Source organism: Phoxinus phoxinus (genome assembly GCF_949152265.1).
Source record: "Phoxinus phoxinus genome assembly, chromosome: 18".
Lineage (NCBI taxonomy): Eukaryota > Metazoa > Chordata > Actinopteri > Cypriniformes > Leuciscidae > Phoxinus > Phoxinus phoxinus.
In genome coordinates this window covers 21,097,347-21,115,065 of record NC_136893.1, presented here as the reverse complement: position 1 = coordinate 21,115,065, position 17,719 = coordinate 21,097,347, and the positions used below count along the sequence as shown (strand labels likewise).

General features: G+C 39.5%; 1 protein-coding gene across 1 annotated transcript in view; it reads left to right on the top strand.

Annotated features, from left to right (window-relative positions):
• The window catches only part of LOC306986026 (uncharacterized protein), a gene marked incomplete at its 5' end in the record, with an annotated part of 49,644 nt that overhangs the window by 22,287 nt on the left and 9,638 nt on the right, over window positions 1–17,719 (top strand). The window contains 6 exons of the mRNA XM_079588858.1: window positions 478–630; window positions 922–1,071; window positions 6,985–7,155; window positions 8,816–8,986; window positions 11,929–12,144; window positions 14,985–15,134. Of these exons, the coding sequence (XP_079444984.1) occupies window positions 478–630; window positions 922–1,071; window positions 6,985–7,155; window positions 8,816–8,986; window positions 11,929–12,144; window positions 14,985–15,134 (1,011 nt within the window). The remainder of the gene's footprint in view (window positions 1–477; window positions 631–921; window positions 1,072–6,984; window positions 7,156–8,815; window positions 8,987–11,928; window positions 12,145–14,984; window positions 15,135–17,719) is intronic.

Here is a 17,719-nt window from a genome sequence, read left to right as displayed (position 1 = left end):
CTTTCCTTGCAAATGGCAAATAGTAAAGAATTTTGAAGAATTTTTACACAGCTCTTATACAGTAGCTTACATAGAGGAGCAGTTTAATATCGCTAAAGTGCAATACATCAGTCTATATAACACAATGCTCTGGTATGGTCAAAAATAGTGGTTTTCAATCCTGGTCCTCCCAGGGACCCACCGCTCTGCACTTTTTATATGTCTCTCTATCGGACAGTCTTAGAGATCTCATCTAATGAGCTGATGAATGCTTGAATCTGATTGGTTGACGAAGATTCTAAGGTGTGCAATTATTTTGAGGGAAACGCGCGGCTAAAGTAGTTCCAGGTCTTGACCACATTACATGTCCATATCACTTCGCCAAATGATTTCAGTTATTTCAAAGGTCCTTCAAGCCTACAACAGAAAAAGAACCAAAAACTCCAGTGAAAAAGACATTCGGTGATATGGCTTCTCTGTCATGTGTCTGTATAACAGCAAACCCAGGAGTGTGTCCAAGCAGAAATTATGAAGCAGCAAAGTGTTTCATGAAGGGGTTAGTATCGTGTGCCGATGACAGTGAGTGTCCCAACAATGAGAAATGCTGCAGCACTGCATGCGGTGGACGTCAGTGTATGGCTCCAGTTACAGGTATTATATATTATATTATATTATATTATATTATATTAAACTACAGGGCAGTTGAATGCTTGAATCTGATTGGTTGACGAAGATTCTAAGGTGTGCAATTACAGTATTTTTGAGGAAAACGCACGGCTAAAGTAGTTCCAGGTCTTGACCGCATTACATGTCCATATCACTTCGCCAAATGATTTCAGTTATTTCAAAGGTCCTTTTTAGCAACAACAGCAAAAGAACCAAACGCCCCAGTGAAAACGACATTCAGTGATCTGGCTTCTCTGTCATGTGTCTGTATAACAGCAAATCCAGGAGTGTGTCCAAGCACAAAATATGAAGCAGCAGTGTGTGCCCGGATACGTTTCGTGTCGTGTGCCGATGACAGTGACTGTGCCAACAATGAGAAATGCTGTAGCAATGGATGTGGACTTCAGTGTATGGCTCCAGTTACAGGTAATATATTATATTATTATATTAAACTCTTGCAGTGCGATATGGCTGTATATCAGCATGGCTGTGGCGGAGTGCCGTAGGTAATCACAGCGTTCTGATATACAGCCATATCGCACGGCTACCAGTGTGATTTCGGGTTTGTACAATAGTTTGACGGTAATTTACAGTGTGTAAATAAATAAGAAACAACAAGGGAGTGTCTTTAAAACCCCTCTTTTGTGTAGAACTACTTCCTTCCGCCACGGATTCCAATATCAAGTTGACAGTTTGACAGTTGAGCCCAAGCCTCCGTTACTAATTGTAAAGCGTCACTTTAGAAATAGCAACGCGTCCTGCGCACTTAGTCTCTTCATTGAAGCTTATTGTTTTATGTTGAATATTATTCTTTATTCTTTTATTTTGAATAGCCCCTTGAGTTGTACCATCTTATTTTCAAGAGGGTCCTTTCAATCACTGAATAACAACAAGAGACACACATGCTCAAAACATGACAATAGCACAAACAGCACAAAAATAAAGACCAAACTCAACAGGACATCATTCACAGCATGTTCCCCCCTAAGACCTACCACCTCCCCAAATTATACAATAAATGACATAGTTTACATTGACAAAAATAAAGATTAATAGGCTGTTCACATGACATTACAGCATTTTAATGAGCCCAATATTTACTACAATATAAGCTGAGAAAAATAATCCTCAATTAAAACATGTACATGGTGTCTTTGAATATGAAAATAGTGCCAATTTAAATAAATGTAAAGATGTGATAGATTTCAATGATAATGGGAGGTTATTCCAGTCCTTAGGAGCTTTATGACAAAATGCTCTTCTCCCAATTTCCCGATGGATTCTTGGTGTAGCAAAAAATGAATGTAGCAAGTGTCGTATAGGAAAGGCTGAGATGTGTCTGACAAAGTTGTTGAAGATAAGGGGGACATTTATTGGCATAATTAATGCAATTACAAATAAACATATACCAGTGATACCTTCTTCTTTCTTTAGGTTGGAGCCAGTCCAATTTTTCATAGAGCATGCAGTGATGTGTCATAAATGGATACCTTAAAACAAATCTTCATATGGAATTAAATAAAAGATCTATTATGAGAGATAGATCGACAAAACGAGGTCATTACCTGCATCTAGCTGATATTCTTCTGGTCAATCTTATAATAATAATCACAAAATCAGTTTGAATGTCCACCGGAAGTGAAATCTTTGTCTTTGTCCTTTTAACAGTTAAGAGGATTTCCCATGACAGCGCTAGTCAATGCATTTGTGGGTCTTATTGTTTACAACCTTGTTTCGACCTTTCAATATAAAAGTCTTTGTACAATAGGAAATAAAAACAAGCAAACAGTTCAGTCAGAAGTACAAAAGCAGAGCTATAGTGTATATATATATATATAGCTATAGTAGCCTACAGGATTTTAGTTAAATAAAAATATAGTTATGAAACTACCCTAATAATACGTCCTAATAGATGAATAAATCTTATGTACCCAAATTAATTATATACCTCATGTTTAAACACTATCTACATAAGAGCCAGCGACAAATTCCAGAAGGACTGGCCGAGATAAAGTTGTTCTCTGCGGGACAGCGGGTCCATGAGCGCTGAACGGCCGCTGGCGGTCTGGAGCCCAATCTCTAAAAAACATTTAAACAAATGGTCAAATATGCGCTATGTTTATATATGTGTCACATATTTGTGGTCTAAATAATTACATCCTCAGCTAAAAAATTATCAGGGCTCGACATTAAGCCTTTTCATGTGCTTGTCCTTCTGACAATTAAATCTGTCATTCTTGTCTGGAAAAACGAATTAATCTATTCTGAAGCAATATTCTCAGAAGTGTTCAATCAGCTTTGATAAATTTCAATCTGCATATTTTCATATATGCACCTTTAAAGGGCATTTCCCCCCCTAATCTTATTCAATACATGCTTCATCTTTAATGTTAAATTCCTAAATTTGATCAATAAATTCAATTAGAGTAATAAGACACTATAGTACCCTAGGTAGGACTGATCAAATAAAATAATTTATACTGAAACATTACAACTGCATTAAATAATGTTATGAGATTGTTTTAAATATTTTTGAATATACAAATAAGAAACGGTGGAAAGAATAATGATACTTTTAAACATATGAATCACAATATTTAAAGGGCCCCTATTATGCTATTTTAAAGTGTCCTTATGTTGTTTTGGAGTCTCCTACAACAGGTTTACATGCATCAAAGGTCAAAAAACTGTTTAATTTTCTCGTAATATACATTTGCACATCACCACATTTTCAATGATTCTCAAACGACTCGTCAAATGAATCAATCTCTCTAAATCCCTCCTTTCCACGAGCTACTCTACTCTGATTGGCCAGATGGCTCAGTCTGTTGTAATTGGTTTACCGCGTACAGCACGCGTAGAAAACAAAAACTCCCATTGCCATAACAACGTCAGCTCTGCGTGTCCTGAGGCTTCCTACACCGGCGTAAACTAAACACAGTAACGAAAAATGACGTAGATTTTACCATATCAATGCGAGCGCGAGTTCGATGATGAAACACTAGAAGAACTAGTTATTCAACCCGAACCTCCATCACAAGGACGACTCGAGCAGGACTGTGTTTCTCAGTGATACGCTACTCAGTTTGAGGAACATTATGCAACTGTAATTCCTCAGCATCAGCATTAACAAGTGCATAGTCCATCAACCGATTATTTTACTTGTACTAATATATTTACTGAGTAACGTTATGTTTCTAATATATTGCGGTGAACACGTGGAAACTGTATCAATAACAGTGCATGTATGCAATGTATACATTAGTCGAGCTCTAGCGTGAATTGGTAAAACAAATCTTGCTCTATGGTTAATCTTTCCACAAAGTAGTGAGAACGACATGCAGACAATCTGCATAGACACAGTTTTAGGTAATAGTGCCCCACGACTGATTAGCAGAAGTATATCAGTTAGACAGTAATAATGTGAGTTAGCCAGTTAGCAGGAATACACAATATAAAACTAAGTTTTTTGAACACCATCTTTCAAGAGCAAGCGGTTTGCGAATCCTGCATTGAACTCCGAGATTTGAGAAGCAGTCGTCAGTAAAATAAAGGGAACACTGTAGTTTAGGATTATAATGCTGTGACAAAGATGAATTTTAACCACTGATTCTTCACATGCTCGTCTTTGGGCAGTGTAAAAAAAAAGTGCTTTACCCAGGCTTCACATTAGAGCACAGCGCCGTCTTCTTGACATGATGCTGTCCAGTGTCCACAGGAATCAGCTGCAGTGTTTGAGGTTCAAGTTTTCCCTGGGGCCTGTACCATGAAGCCGGTTTAGGTGGCTACCCAGCTATGTTTCAGCTTAGTTTCCGCCAACCCTGGGTTTTAGGTACTATGAAAGCAGCTCGGCTTTAATCGGTGTTCATGGTACCTTACGCTGCACGGCTAACCTGCTCCGGGGCAGGTTAAGTTCTGGATTCGAGATCTTAGACTGAAGTTTGACCAATCAGTTGTGAGCAAAGAAACATATAGGTGACGTAACTAATTCCCAGTGTCTGTTGCTTTACATTTTCTTCCAAATCTTGTGGACATCTCAGCGCAAATTGTTAGACGAGCACATCGTAGAGAAAGAGTTTTAAGCCAGACAAAATCCTCTTGCCTTTCCTGATAGTTACTTGTATTTTCTGCGGAAGGAATATATTATCTTTGCGAACTTCTTGAGTCGCACATAAATAATTTAACACGTCGAATTCATGCACTTACTGTACCTTAAATGGTATTGCGATGCGTTTTTTTGCAAGTGGTAGCCTACATACTTGCACGATCGGTGATGCACAGAATCTTGGGGAAAACACGGTTTGTCGAACCATTCGCAAGGTGGTCCTCGCTCTGCAGGAGTGCATTAAAAGTTTAATTAATAGTGTTCCCCAGACATTTATCGACCATGTCCATAAAAGAGGGCTTTTATAAAATTGGTATGATATATTGATAGGGTGACCATCAGGTTGTTTTTTTGTTTTTTTTTTTCTTCAAAAAGCAAATTTCACAAATGTACTATACAATACAGTACATGTTAAGAATTATTTTAAATCTTTTTTTTATTATTCGGTTAATCTTAGGATTCCCTATAGAGTCATTGGAGCAATAGACTGCACACATGTTGCAATCTCCACTGCTCTAGGAGAACATGAGGCAGATTATGTTAATAGAAAGTCCTTTCACAGCCTTAATGTTCAGAGAAGAGATTATGTGAACATGTGAAATTATTATTTTCTGTGAGATGAATCTTTAAATTAATAGTAAAATTAACAGATATAACAATGATCTACTTTCCGTGAATATGTTCGAATATGTATGAAAGAGAGCAAGAGAAAGTTGCATTAATAAATATTCATGCTAAAGTGTTACTTGGTTAAATAAGTTCACATACTGAGATCAGTTTAATCCAGCTGTTTGATCTCCAATTTATTTATTTTTTAAATGTGCAGCCTCCTCAGCTCACAGTCAGGCTCCTTTAGTGTGCAGTCTAGCTCTATAGGCTCCTTACGTGTGCAGTCTCTATAGGCTCCTTTAGTGTGCAGTCTAGCTCTATAGGCTCCTTTAGTGTGCAGTCTAGCTCTATAGGCTCCTTACGTGTGCAGTCTCTATAGGCTCCTTAGTGTGCAGTCTAGCTCTATAGGCTCCTTACGTGTGCAGTCTCTATAGGCTCCTTAGTGTGCAGTCTAGCTCTATAGGCTCCTTACGTGTGCAGTCTCTATAGGCTCCTTAGTGTGCAGTCTAGCTCTATAGGCTCCTTAGTGTGCAGTCTAGCTCTATAGGCTCCTTAGTGTGCAGTCTAGCTCTATAGGCTCCTTAGTGTGCAGTCTTTATAGGCTCCTTTAGTGTGCAGTCTAGCTCTATAGGCTCCTTACGTGTGCAGTCTCTATAGGCTCCTTAGTGTGCAGTCTAGCTCTATAGGCTCCTTAAGTGTGCAGTCTCTATAGGCTCCTTAGTGTGCAGTCTAGCTCTATAGGCTCCTTACGTGTGCAGTCTCTATAGGCTCCTTAGTGTGCAGTCTAGCTCTATAGGCTCCTTAAGTGTGCAGTCTAGCTCTATAGGCTCCTTACGTGTGCAGTCTCTATAGGCTCCTTAGTGTGCAGTCTAGCTCTATAGGCTCCTTAAGTGTGCAGTCTCTATAGGCTCCTTAGTGTGCAGTCTAGCTCTATAGGCTCCTTACGTGTGCAGTCTCTATAGGCTCCTTAGTGTGCAGTCTAGCTCTATAGGCTCCTTAAGTGTGCAGTCTAGCTCTATAGGCTCCTTAAGTGTGCAGTCTCTATAGGCTCCTTAGTGTGCAGTCTCTATAGGCTCCTTAAGTGTGCAGTCTCTATAGGCTCCTTAGTGTGCAGTCTAGCTCTATAGGCTCCTTAAGTGTGCAGTCTCTATAGGCTCCTTTAGTGTGCAGTCTAGCTCTATAGGCTCCTTAGTGTGCAGTTTCTATAGGCTCCTTAAGTGTGCAGTCTCTATAGGCTCATTTAGTGTGCAGTCTCCTAGGCTCCTTTTGTAAAGGGTCCCACTCCTGACTGAGTCTGTTTCCACCTGAAACATAATTCCACCACACACATGATCATTACAAGTTTTCTGGAGGCTAATCAACTCACAAAAAGTTCCTTGACAAACACCTGTAATTTATGTCAATGGTTTGTTTTAAATCCTTACAGTTTGTACAGTATAAGAACTATTACGCCTGTGGAAAGTCCTAATAATGATAGGTGCACCAACATATGTGTGTGTTTGAGACCGTGTTTTTGTGTGTGTGATCCAAAGATGGATTACGGCCCAGCTGAGAGGCCCATAGTGACCCAGCACACAATTCATCTTGGTGTAGTCCCAATATACAGTGTATTTTTGTCCCTCTAGCTTCCTGTAGACTGCCTATGGACGCTGGACCTTGTCACGCATACATGCCCATGTGGGCCTTCGATTCTGCTGCGGGAAAGTGTGTGTCCTTCATATATGGAGGCTGCAAGGGAAATGGCAACAAGTTCAACAGCCAGAAAGAGTGTGAGGAGTCATGCGGAGTGAGAAACGGTAGGACACACACATTACACTGGGGGTAATACACAGGGACGGATTATGAACATGACCGAAATAGTTAAATAGTGCATTAATAAATATTCATGCTAAAGTGTTACTTGGTTAAATAAGTTCACATACTGAGATCAGTTTAATCCAGCTGTTTGATCTCCAATTTATTTATTTTTTAAATGTGCAGCCTCCTCAGCTCACAGTCAGGCTCCTTAAGTGTGCAGTCTAGCTCTATAGGCTCCTTATGTGTGCAGTCTCTATAGGCTCCTTAGTGTGCAGTCTAGCTCTATAGGCTCCTTAAGTGTGCAGTCTAGCTCTATAGGCTCCTTATGTGTGCAGTCTCTATAGGCTCCTTAGTGTGCAGTCTAGCTCTATATAGGCTCCTTTAGTGTGCAGTCTAGCTCTATAGGCTCCTTAGTGTGCAGTCTAGCTCTATAGGCTCCTTACGTGTGCAGTCTCTATAGGCTCCTTAGTGTGCAGTCTAGCTCTATAGGCTCCTTAGTGTGCAGTGTAGCTCTATAGGCTCATTTAGTGTGCAGTCTCCTAGGCTCCTATAGGCTCCTTTAGTGTGCAGTCTAGCTCTATAGGCTCCTTAGTGTGCAGTCTAGCTCTATAGGCTCCTTAAGTGTGCAGTCTCTATAGGCTCCTTAGTGTGCAGTCTAGCTCTATAGGCTCCTTAGTGTGCAGTCTAGCTCTATAGGCTCCTTAAGTGTGCAGTCTCTATAGGCTCCTTAGTGTGCAGTCTAGCTCTATAGGCTCCTTAAGTGTGCAGTCTCTATAGGCTCCTTAGTGTGCAGTCTAGCTCTATAGGCTCCTTATGTGTGCAGTCTCTATAGGCTCCTTAGTGTGCAGTCTAGCTCTATATAGGCTCCTTTAGTGTGCAGTCTAGCTCTATAGGCTCCTTAGTGTGCAGTCTAGCTCTATAGGCTCCTTACGTGTGCAGTCTCTATAGGCTCCTTAGTGTGCAGTCTAGCTCTATAGGCTCCTTAGTGTGCAGTGTAGCTCTATAGGCTCATTTAGTGTGCAGTCTCCTAGGCTCCTATAGGCTCCTTTAGTGTGCAGTCTAGCTCTATAGGCTCCTTAGTGTGCAGTCTAGCTCTATAGGCTCCTTAAGTGTGCAGTCTCTATAGGCTCCTTAGTGTGCAGTCTAGCTCTATAGGCTCCTTAGTGTGCAGTCTAGCTCTATAGGCTCCTTAAGTGTGCAGTCTCTATAGGCTCCTTAGTGTGCAGTCTAGCTCTATAGGCTCCTTAGTGTGCAGTCTAGCTCTATAGGCTCATTTAGTGTGCAGTCTCCTAGGCTCCTTTTGTAAAGGGTCCCACTCCTGACTGAGTCTGTTTCCACCTGAAACATAATTCCACCACACACACGATCATTACAAGTTTTCTGGAGGCTAATCAACTCACAAAAAGTTCCTTGACAAACACCTGTAATTTATGTCAATGGTTTGTTTTAAATCCTTACAGTTTGTACAGTATAAAAACTATTACGCCTGTGGAAAGTCCTAATAATGATAGGTGCACCAACATATGTGTGTGTTTGAGACCGTGTTTTTGTGTGTGTGATCCAAAGATGGATTACGGCCCAGCTGAGAGGCCCATAGTGACCCAGCACACAATTCATCTTGGTGTAGTCCCAATATACAGTGTATTTTTGTCCCTCTAGCTTCCTGTAGACTGCCAATGGACGCTGGACCTTGTCAAGCATACATGCCCATGTGGGCCTTCGATTCTGCTGCGGGAAAGTGTGTGTCCTTCATATATGGAGGCTGCAAGGGAAATGGCAACAAGTTCAACAGCCAGAAAGAGTGTGAGGAGTCATGCGGAGTGAGAAACGGTAGGACACACACATTACACTGGGGGTAATACACAGGGACGGATTATGAACATGACCGAAATAGTTCTTCCTAGTAAAATATATTCCAATAATATTTAGCCTAGGTACAACTTGTAATTAAGCTCAATTACACCTAGCATTCAAGTTATTTTATATATTTTTAAAATTGTAGTAATTTCACATTTAATCTCAAAATTAATGTTGAAATAACATAGACAGTAGCTGATATTTTAAATTTTTATTTAATGGCATCTTTTTATGAAACAGGGCATCACTGATACCAATACTGCTCCTGATGTCTCTATGAAATAGATTTTTTCCCTAATTGCAGTAATTAATTATAGGCATTCAGCATTGCAGTATTATTGAAAGCTATCAATTTTAACATTTATTTGTTATATAAAAATATAACAACTTATAATTTAAGTGAACTTTAAAACAATCTTCACAGACTCATTATAATAAATGTCACATTTACCTGTTCTCCAATATATCAGGGCTCTTTTTTTCTGTCATGTCTGTATAACAGCAAGTAATGACCGTAATATTGAAAGTGTTATTGCAATAGTAATATTTCTTATTTTATTTAGCAATACTAAATAATCATAATTATTACTATTAGTCATATTAATTTCCCCAAATTGTGCAGCTCTAGAAGTTATGATGATCATGAATAATTCAAACTGTTCTCACTGAGTCTGTTTCCACCTGAAACATAATTCCACCACAAACAAGTTTACAAGTTTCCACCACGATCATTACAAGTTTTCTGGAGGCTAATCAACTCACAAAAAGTTCCTTGACAAACACCTGTAATTTATGTCAATGGTTTTAAATCCTTACCTTGTTCACATTTCTTCTGAAGCCTGTTGAGGTAGAGGCTTCAGTTTCTGGGATTGTAAAAAATCCTACAATAAAAGAGATGTGTAAGGGCCAGTCCCTGTTTTATGCCACATTCAAATGTTTGCCTTAATAAAAAGCCCAGAGCATTCACCTCAGCAACTGTCTCAGGACACAGACAGAGTGTCTTCATCATTTCCTCCACCCTAATAAATAAAAGTAGGCCAATATAAACCATAACTGTTATAAAGCAGGTTATGTTTCTGGTGTTCTGTCTGCTGCATACTGACCTCTGTGTGGGAGACAGTGTGTGTGTGTGCTGGCTTCAACAGGGACACTGCATTTCCCTCGACTGCAGATTCCTATCAGAGCCAACTCAGTGTATTCTGGAGGAGTGGCCCTCACTGGTTTTCTGAATTTCACTCTTTTTTCTAGAACTAGAAGTGTTTGTGATCAAATGTTTACAAAAATAATAAAAGGTTATGTGTAACTTACTACTTTGAATTATATTTTTATATTGTGTCTTTATCTGCTGCCAAGAACGTTTGGAGTTGCATCTAAAAATCAATGAATATTAATCTTTATTAGTAGCTATATACATGCACATTTTTATATATTATAAAAATACAGGCTATATTTCACACACACACACACACACACACACATTCATAGCCTATACATAATTTTACATGAATATAGAACGTATTTGTTTAGCTTACACATTAACGCAATCAGCAATCTTTCTCCAACAGTCTTCTCTTGCTTTGGCAGCAGAGACCGTATTGTTTCGAGCTTGTAATACATATTTAAATTCATCGTAAATTCTGAATGATTATCTCTTGCTCCCCCGCGGAAAAAATATATCGCTCTCGCTCTATCCATATCGAACGCGATTGGTTGTTCGGTGCCAACGTCACTTTGGTATGTGCACGCGCTCGTGGATTAATCATAACTTAAGATCAAAGCCTGAGTTGACAGAGAAAATTGATGAGCTGCGTCATGGTACCAATAAAGCCTGATTGCATCGGTTTGGTTTTGTCAACTCAAAACTAATCCTGTAACCCTGAGTTTGTTCAGATACCTTCATGGTACAGGCCCCTGGTGTCTGCGCGCGTAATAAGTGGGCGGGCAATATGCTAATGTTTCGCCTTGACGTCACAACGGAACACCTTGTGACTCGTTTGAAAAACACTTCATTTCATTGACTCAGAGTCGACTCTTACTTTTGAAAGACAATAACTTTATATATGGTGCACTTTCAGATTTAAAACTTTTCATTCATATTTTCATTCACTTAGAGCTATGTTACACACTATATTAAAAAAATCTAAATTCAAAAATCCATAATAGGGGCCCTTTAACCACCCTGCCCGTTCGCCGGCATGCGAGGCGAGTGCACTAACAATGACGCTAAGCACAAAAAAATAATAATGTACAGTACTCAATAGTAATTACAAACAAGACTTTGCTGTTATTTTCAACAGCACAGCAGCTCCAGACAAACAATGACACTCAAACCCAGTGTTACTCACGTGTGGAGCAGAATCAAAGCAACGTCCATGTCTGTTTTCAGGCCGTCCCGCCGAGCTCTCTCCAGCGCTGGAAAGTTTTTCTAATATTAACGTGGGTCCTAAAACTCTTTCCTGATCATAACCCTTCATTTTCCAGTGATTTCTTATGTGTCGCATCTCTATTTCTGCAGTCTTTCTTCAAATCTACCTCTGGATCGTTCTCTCTCCTCACCATCATACGCCCCCTAATGCTGATTGGCTACACACGTTTGTTGTTGTTTTCCAAGCAGTGTTTTTAAAATATAGCTTACCCCACCTTTAATACCTCGGCTCAGATTCTTCATGCATTAAAAATTGCCGCGCTGCTCAGTTTCTGTGGACAGTAAATCCCGCCTTCTTCGATTTGGTTGTCTTCTTTGATTTGATCTCAAAATTTCGACATTGATGAGCGCTTTTAGACCGCTGCACTCAGACTGAGCACACTGAATTGATTTGAATTTTTGACACAAGTGGCCATTCGTCTGGGCTGAAGGAAAGATAGCCTACCGTAAATTTACTATAATTTGTTCTTCTTTATATATATTTATGTAGCAATGGACCAGCCCAAGTTGTACATCGATCCACCGGGAAAACTCCAGATGCCCAGTCTGCCCCTGCCAGGAGTGTGTCCAAGCAGAAGATATAAACCAGGAAAGTGTGACCGGATACATTTCGTGTCGTGTGCCGATGACCGTGACTGTGCCAACAATGAGAAATGCTGCAGCAATGGATGTGGACTTCAGTGTATGGTTGCAGTTGTAGTTACAGGTATCTTTATATTATATTAGCTATACTATACTACATTACAACATTACATCATTACCTTACATAACACTATGGGGCTGTAGAATGCTTGAATCTGATTGGTCCATATCACTTCGCCAAATTATTTCAGTTCCTTACAGCAACAACAGCAAAAGAACCAAAAGCCACAACGAAACTGACCAAACAAATAAATATAGTAAACAATAGGATAAAAACAACAAATCATTTCCATGTTTTTTTGGAAATACTGTAATTATGAGCAGAATAATTGACTCCGATCCGTTGAATTATTAGAAAATAATGCACTAAGATTAGAAACAGTTTTAGATCAGAAGTTGCAGTTCACAAATAATTTCAAAGAAACAGTAAGTTACACATTGAATAAAACATGTTAAAGTAGAAAGACTGAAATAATTGTTTGTTAACCTTGGTGCATATGTGCCAAGGTTACATCCTCCTCTGGGACGCTCGGATCACAATGTTATTCATCTGTTACCAAAATATAGGCAGCTATTAAAGAGGATTAAGCCTGCCGTTCAGCAGGTTCAAACGTGGTCAAGAGACGCAACAGAAAAGCTAAGAGGCTGTTTTGAGTGCACTGAATGGGACTTATTTTTTAACGATGATGACTGTTGTAGTAATTATGAATTGTTGAATGACACAATAACCTGCTATGTTAATTTCTGTGTAAATTCAGTGGTTCAAACTAATAATATCAGAGTCTACCCAAATAATAAGCCATGGATTAACAAAGATTTGAAACATTACTTAAATATGAAGAAAATTGCTTTTTTGCAGAATGATCAGCAGAAAGTAAAAGAGCTAAACAAAGCAGTAAAACGTAAGATAAAATATGCACAGAATGAATATAAAGAGAATGTTGAAGAGAAACTAAAAACAGGGAATGTAAGAGATGCATGGAAGGGTTTGAATACAATGATGGGTAGACAAAAGAAAAGAGTTCAACAATATGAAGACCCTCATTGTTTTGCAAATAATCTTAATATATTTTATTCAAGATTTGATAATGATTTTAATGATTTGACTGTTAGTAATGAATTAATGAGGACCATGACTCAATCACAGCCTATGACCATACAGGAGAGGGACGTCGTCACAGTGCTTCGTAAAGTTAAACCGCATAAGGCATCTGGCCCAGATGGCCTGAAGGGGAAAGTCTTAAAAGAATGTGCAGCTCAACTTGGACATGTGTGTACAAGGTTGTTTCAAATCTTCCTGGACAATGGTTTTGTACCATTAGCCTGGAAAAATTCCATTGTCATCCCGGTGCCGAAAATACCTAATGCAAAATCTCTCAAAGACTTTCGCCCAATCACACTCACATCTATTCTCTGTAAATGTATGGAGCGCATAGTGAGTAAGGAACTGTTATCCCAAATCGAGACATCCCTAGACCCCCTGCAATTTGCCTATCGGGCCAATAGGAGCACTGTGGATGCCTCTCTCACTCTTTTAAACAAGGTTCAAACTCATCTAGATAATTCAAATTCCTATGTTCGAATACTCTTCATGGATTTCTCATCCGCTTTTAACACTGTCCGACCTTATCTTCTTTTAAAGCGCCTCTATGATTTAGGTGTTAGTAGTTGGATGATTTTATGGATTAAGGAGTTTTTAAAAGGCAGACCTCAGCGAGTCTGTATTAATAATAATGTCATGTCAGACTGTTTGGTTTTAGATACTGGGGTACCGCAGGGATGTGTACTGTCCCCAATACTTTTTTCCGTATACACCAATGAATTGAAGTGCAATGATGATAACCTTACCCTTATAAAATATGCCGATGATATGGCATTGGTCTCCTGTCAGAAAGAAATTAACTGCTCCTCATACTTTGAGTACATTGACAGTATTATTTGTTGGTTTGAGAGTAGTTTCTTGCATCTTAATATTGAAAAGACAAAAGAGCTATGTCTGAGAAGTCATTTGAGAAGAGTAGATACCACCTCTGAATATAAACCAGTTATCATAAAGGAAAAAACTGTAGAGCAGGTCTCGAATTTTAAATACTTGGGTACAATTATTGATGAGAAACTCAATTTTGAAAGTAATGTAGAGTACATTCATAAAAAAGCACGACAACGTTTGGGTCTCCTCAGGAAACTGAGAAGTTTTAATGTCAGCTCGCAGACTCTAACCATGTTATATCGATCAATGATTGAGAGTATTCTCACATATAATATTGTTTCATGGTACGGCAATTTAACATTAAAACAAAAGAACAAACTCTCACAAATAATTAATCAAGCAAATAAGATTATCGGACACAAACAACAGCCACTCCAGGGCTTGTTTGATCATCTTATGGAAAAAACGGCAATTGTGATATTTAAAGATAGTACACACCCTCTTCACTCTACTTTTGAATTGCTCCCATCTGGGCGTAGACTAAAAATTCCCTTGGCTAGAAGAAACGTCTATAAAAAATCTTTTCTCCCAATGGCAGTGATTATCTTAAATCGTACAGTGTTTTAAGCTAAACAATAGCCTGGAACGGCTGGCAATATTATTATTATTATCTCTTTTTCTTTGCTTTCAGTGTTTAATTCTGTATTTATGCTGTTGCTACTATATTTGTGCTGTTGATGTGTGATGTGTTTTTAAGAAGTAAGCTAATGTGAATGTATGTCGCAGTGTCAAAGATAAATTTCCGCTCTGTGAAAACAGACTGGACAATAAAGTTTAACTTAAACTTAAACTTAAACTTAACTTTGTTCTAAAATGTATTCCAATATTTACAACTTCCAAAAATATTTTTTTACTGTGAAAAATTAATTCAGCATTCAGTGATCTGGCTTCTCTGTCATGTGTCTGTATAACAGCAAACCCAGGAGTGTGTCCAAGCAGAAAATATGAAGCAGCAATGTGTGCCCGGATACCTTTCGTGTCGTGTGCCGATGACAGTGACTGTGCCAACAATGAGAAATGCTGCAGCAATGGATGTGGACGTCAGTGTATGGCTCCAGTTACAGGTATTTTTATTTTATATTATATTTTATTATAATACAAAATGTATTTCTATAGCACATTTAAAAGCAACTCGCACCAAAGCGCTGTACAATAAAACATTGAGCATATAAAAAGAAAGCATAAAAAGAAACCATGCAGCATACAAAATATAAACACATTAAAGGGGTGGTAAAATGCCATTTTCACAAGATGTAAAATAAATGTCCCCAGAGTGTGTGTGTGAAGTTTTAGCACAAAATACCCCACAGATATTTTTATATAGCATGTTAAAGTTGTCACTTTTTGAGGGTTTGCAAAAATGCACCGTTTTGTGCCTGGCCCTTTAAATGCAAATGAGCTGCTACAGAGGGTGGGGTTTCAAGAGTTTGTGTGCGGGCCACGCAGCAAAGAAGAGAGCGCTGGCCGAGTTTGAGGAAGAGTGGGAAAACATTGTGGAACAGGAGGAGGATAACGATGAAGTACAGCATTACATGCGCCTCAATCCCATTGTGGAAGGTGATGGACGAAATGTGCTGCGCTGGTGGAAACAACACGAGACCCTGCTACTGCAACTGTCAAGACTGGCTCGCTCTGTGTTTAGTGTCCCCGCCAGCAGCAGTAGTAGCGAGCATGTCTTCAGCGCAGCTAGCTAGTAGAGTTATAGAAGTCAAGTCACCTTCATTTATAAAGCGCTTTTAACAGTATGGGTTGTTTCAAAGCAGCTTTACAGTGATAATAGAAATTACTGTAACAGATTGTTTAGGCTTTGCCACAGCTCTAGAATAAAATTATTGTCCTGCTAAAGTTAGTTTTGATTGATTCACTTCAGTTGCGAAGATCATTAGTTATTAACTTAGGGGCCGCTAACACGACACCGTTCTAACGGAAAAACCCTTAACGCGCTCCGGCCACCCATCTGCACAAAACAGTGCCTGGTGTCTTGAGAAACGCTCGAGAAAGGAGGCCTTCACAGGGGAGAGACTAGTTGACACTTCAGGACTGCATTGTCGTCGTGTCCAGGCTCTGGTCCTTCATCAGATCTGAATATGGCCTGGATCCGGCGGACTGCAGTAAACCTCGGGATAAACAGAGAGACTAATATTAGCGTAGACGCCATTCTTGTTATTATGTACCAAGTACATCAGGATTTATGGGAAGTGTTCCCGGTTCTGGCTGATCTAAACTATGCAGCCTAACGTTGGATTATAGAAGTCTATAATGTGTTATGTGTATGCTTGGCCAAAGAGATGTGTTTTTAGTCTAGATTTGAACTGACAGAGTGTGTCTGCTTCCCGGACAATGTTAGGAAGATTGGTATCAAATGGCGCTTTTCCACTGCATGGTACGGTACGGTTCGGTACGGCACGGCACGCTTTGGCGCTTTTCCACTGCATGGTACGGTACGGTACGGCTCGGTTCGGTACGGCTCAATTATGGCGCATTTCCACTGCATGGTACGGTACGGTACGGCTCGCTTCGGCTCGCTTTAAATGGTACCACCTCTGTTGAGGTTCCAAGCATACCGTACCGATACTAAATGTGACGTGAAAACACTGCAGATCACTGATTGGTCAGACAGAATCGTCACTTCAGCGTCATTGTATTTGCGACACGAGACACTAAACCCGCTAGATTTAAATAGCCAGACAACAGCCAACAAAGTAGCACCTGTTTTTAGAGTATTTACTTGACAAAAAAAAAGTAAAAAACAAACAAACAAGAAATGGCTGAATCGTGGTCAGTGGACGAGGTGCAGACGTTCCTCTCGTTGGTTGCCGAGGAGCGGAAGTAGCACAGCTCTTAGCCGCACACGGCTACCACCGGACCTACAATAACGATCAGTCCCACCCACTTTGAAGCGGTACTAACTGCAGTGGAAAAGCAACCGAGCTAAAGCGAACCGAACCGTGCCGTACCGAGTCAAGTCGTACCACGCAGTGGAAAAGCAAAGCGAGCCGAACCGTTCCGCGCTGAATCGAACCGTACCATGCAGTGGAAAAGCGCCAAAAGAGCACACCCAGGTTCCTAACCGACGACGAGGACTTGATGGAGGAGCCATCAAGTGTTAGACCGTTTTTTAGGTTATTACGTGAGGAAGTTTTTGTCCAATAATTAGAATCTCAGTTTTTTTTCAGAATTAAGTAGTAGGAAATTGCTAGTCATCCAGTTTTTTTATATATATATATATCAGAATGCATTCCATTAATTTTGTGAATTGGTAAGTTTCGTCAGGACGTGAAGAAATATAGAGCTGATTATCATCAGCATAACAGTGAAAACTAATGCCATGCTTCCTAATGATATCTCCCAAGGGTAGCATGTACAGAGTGAACCGCAACGGTCCTAGTACTGAGCCTTGTGGTACACCATACTGAACTTTTTATCGATAAGACATTTCTTCATTTACTGCTACAAACTGATAACGGTCAGAAGTATGATTTAAACCATGCTAGTGCAATTCCACTAATGCCAACATAATTTTTGAGTCTATTTAAAAGAATGTTAGTAACACTAATAATAATAATACCTTTTTTAAAAAAAAAGGTATTATTAATGGAGAGATACAACCACAATCGGATGGTAAGAGCAAATCATTTGTGACTCTAAT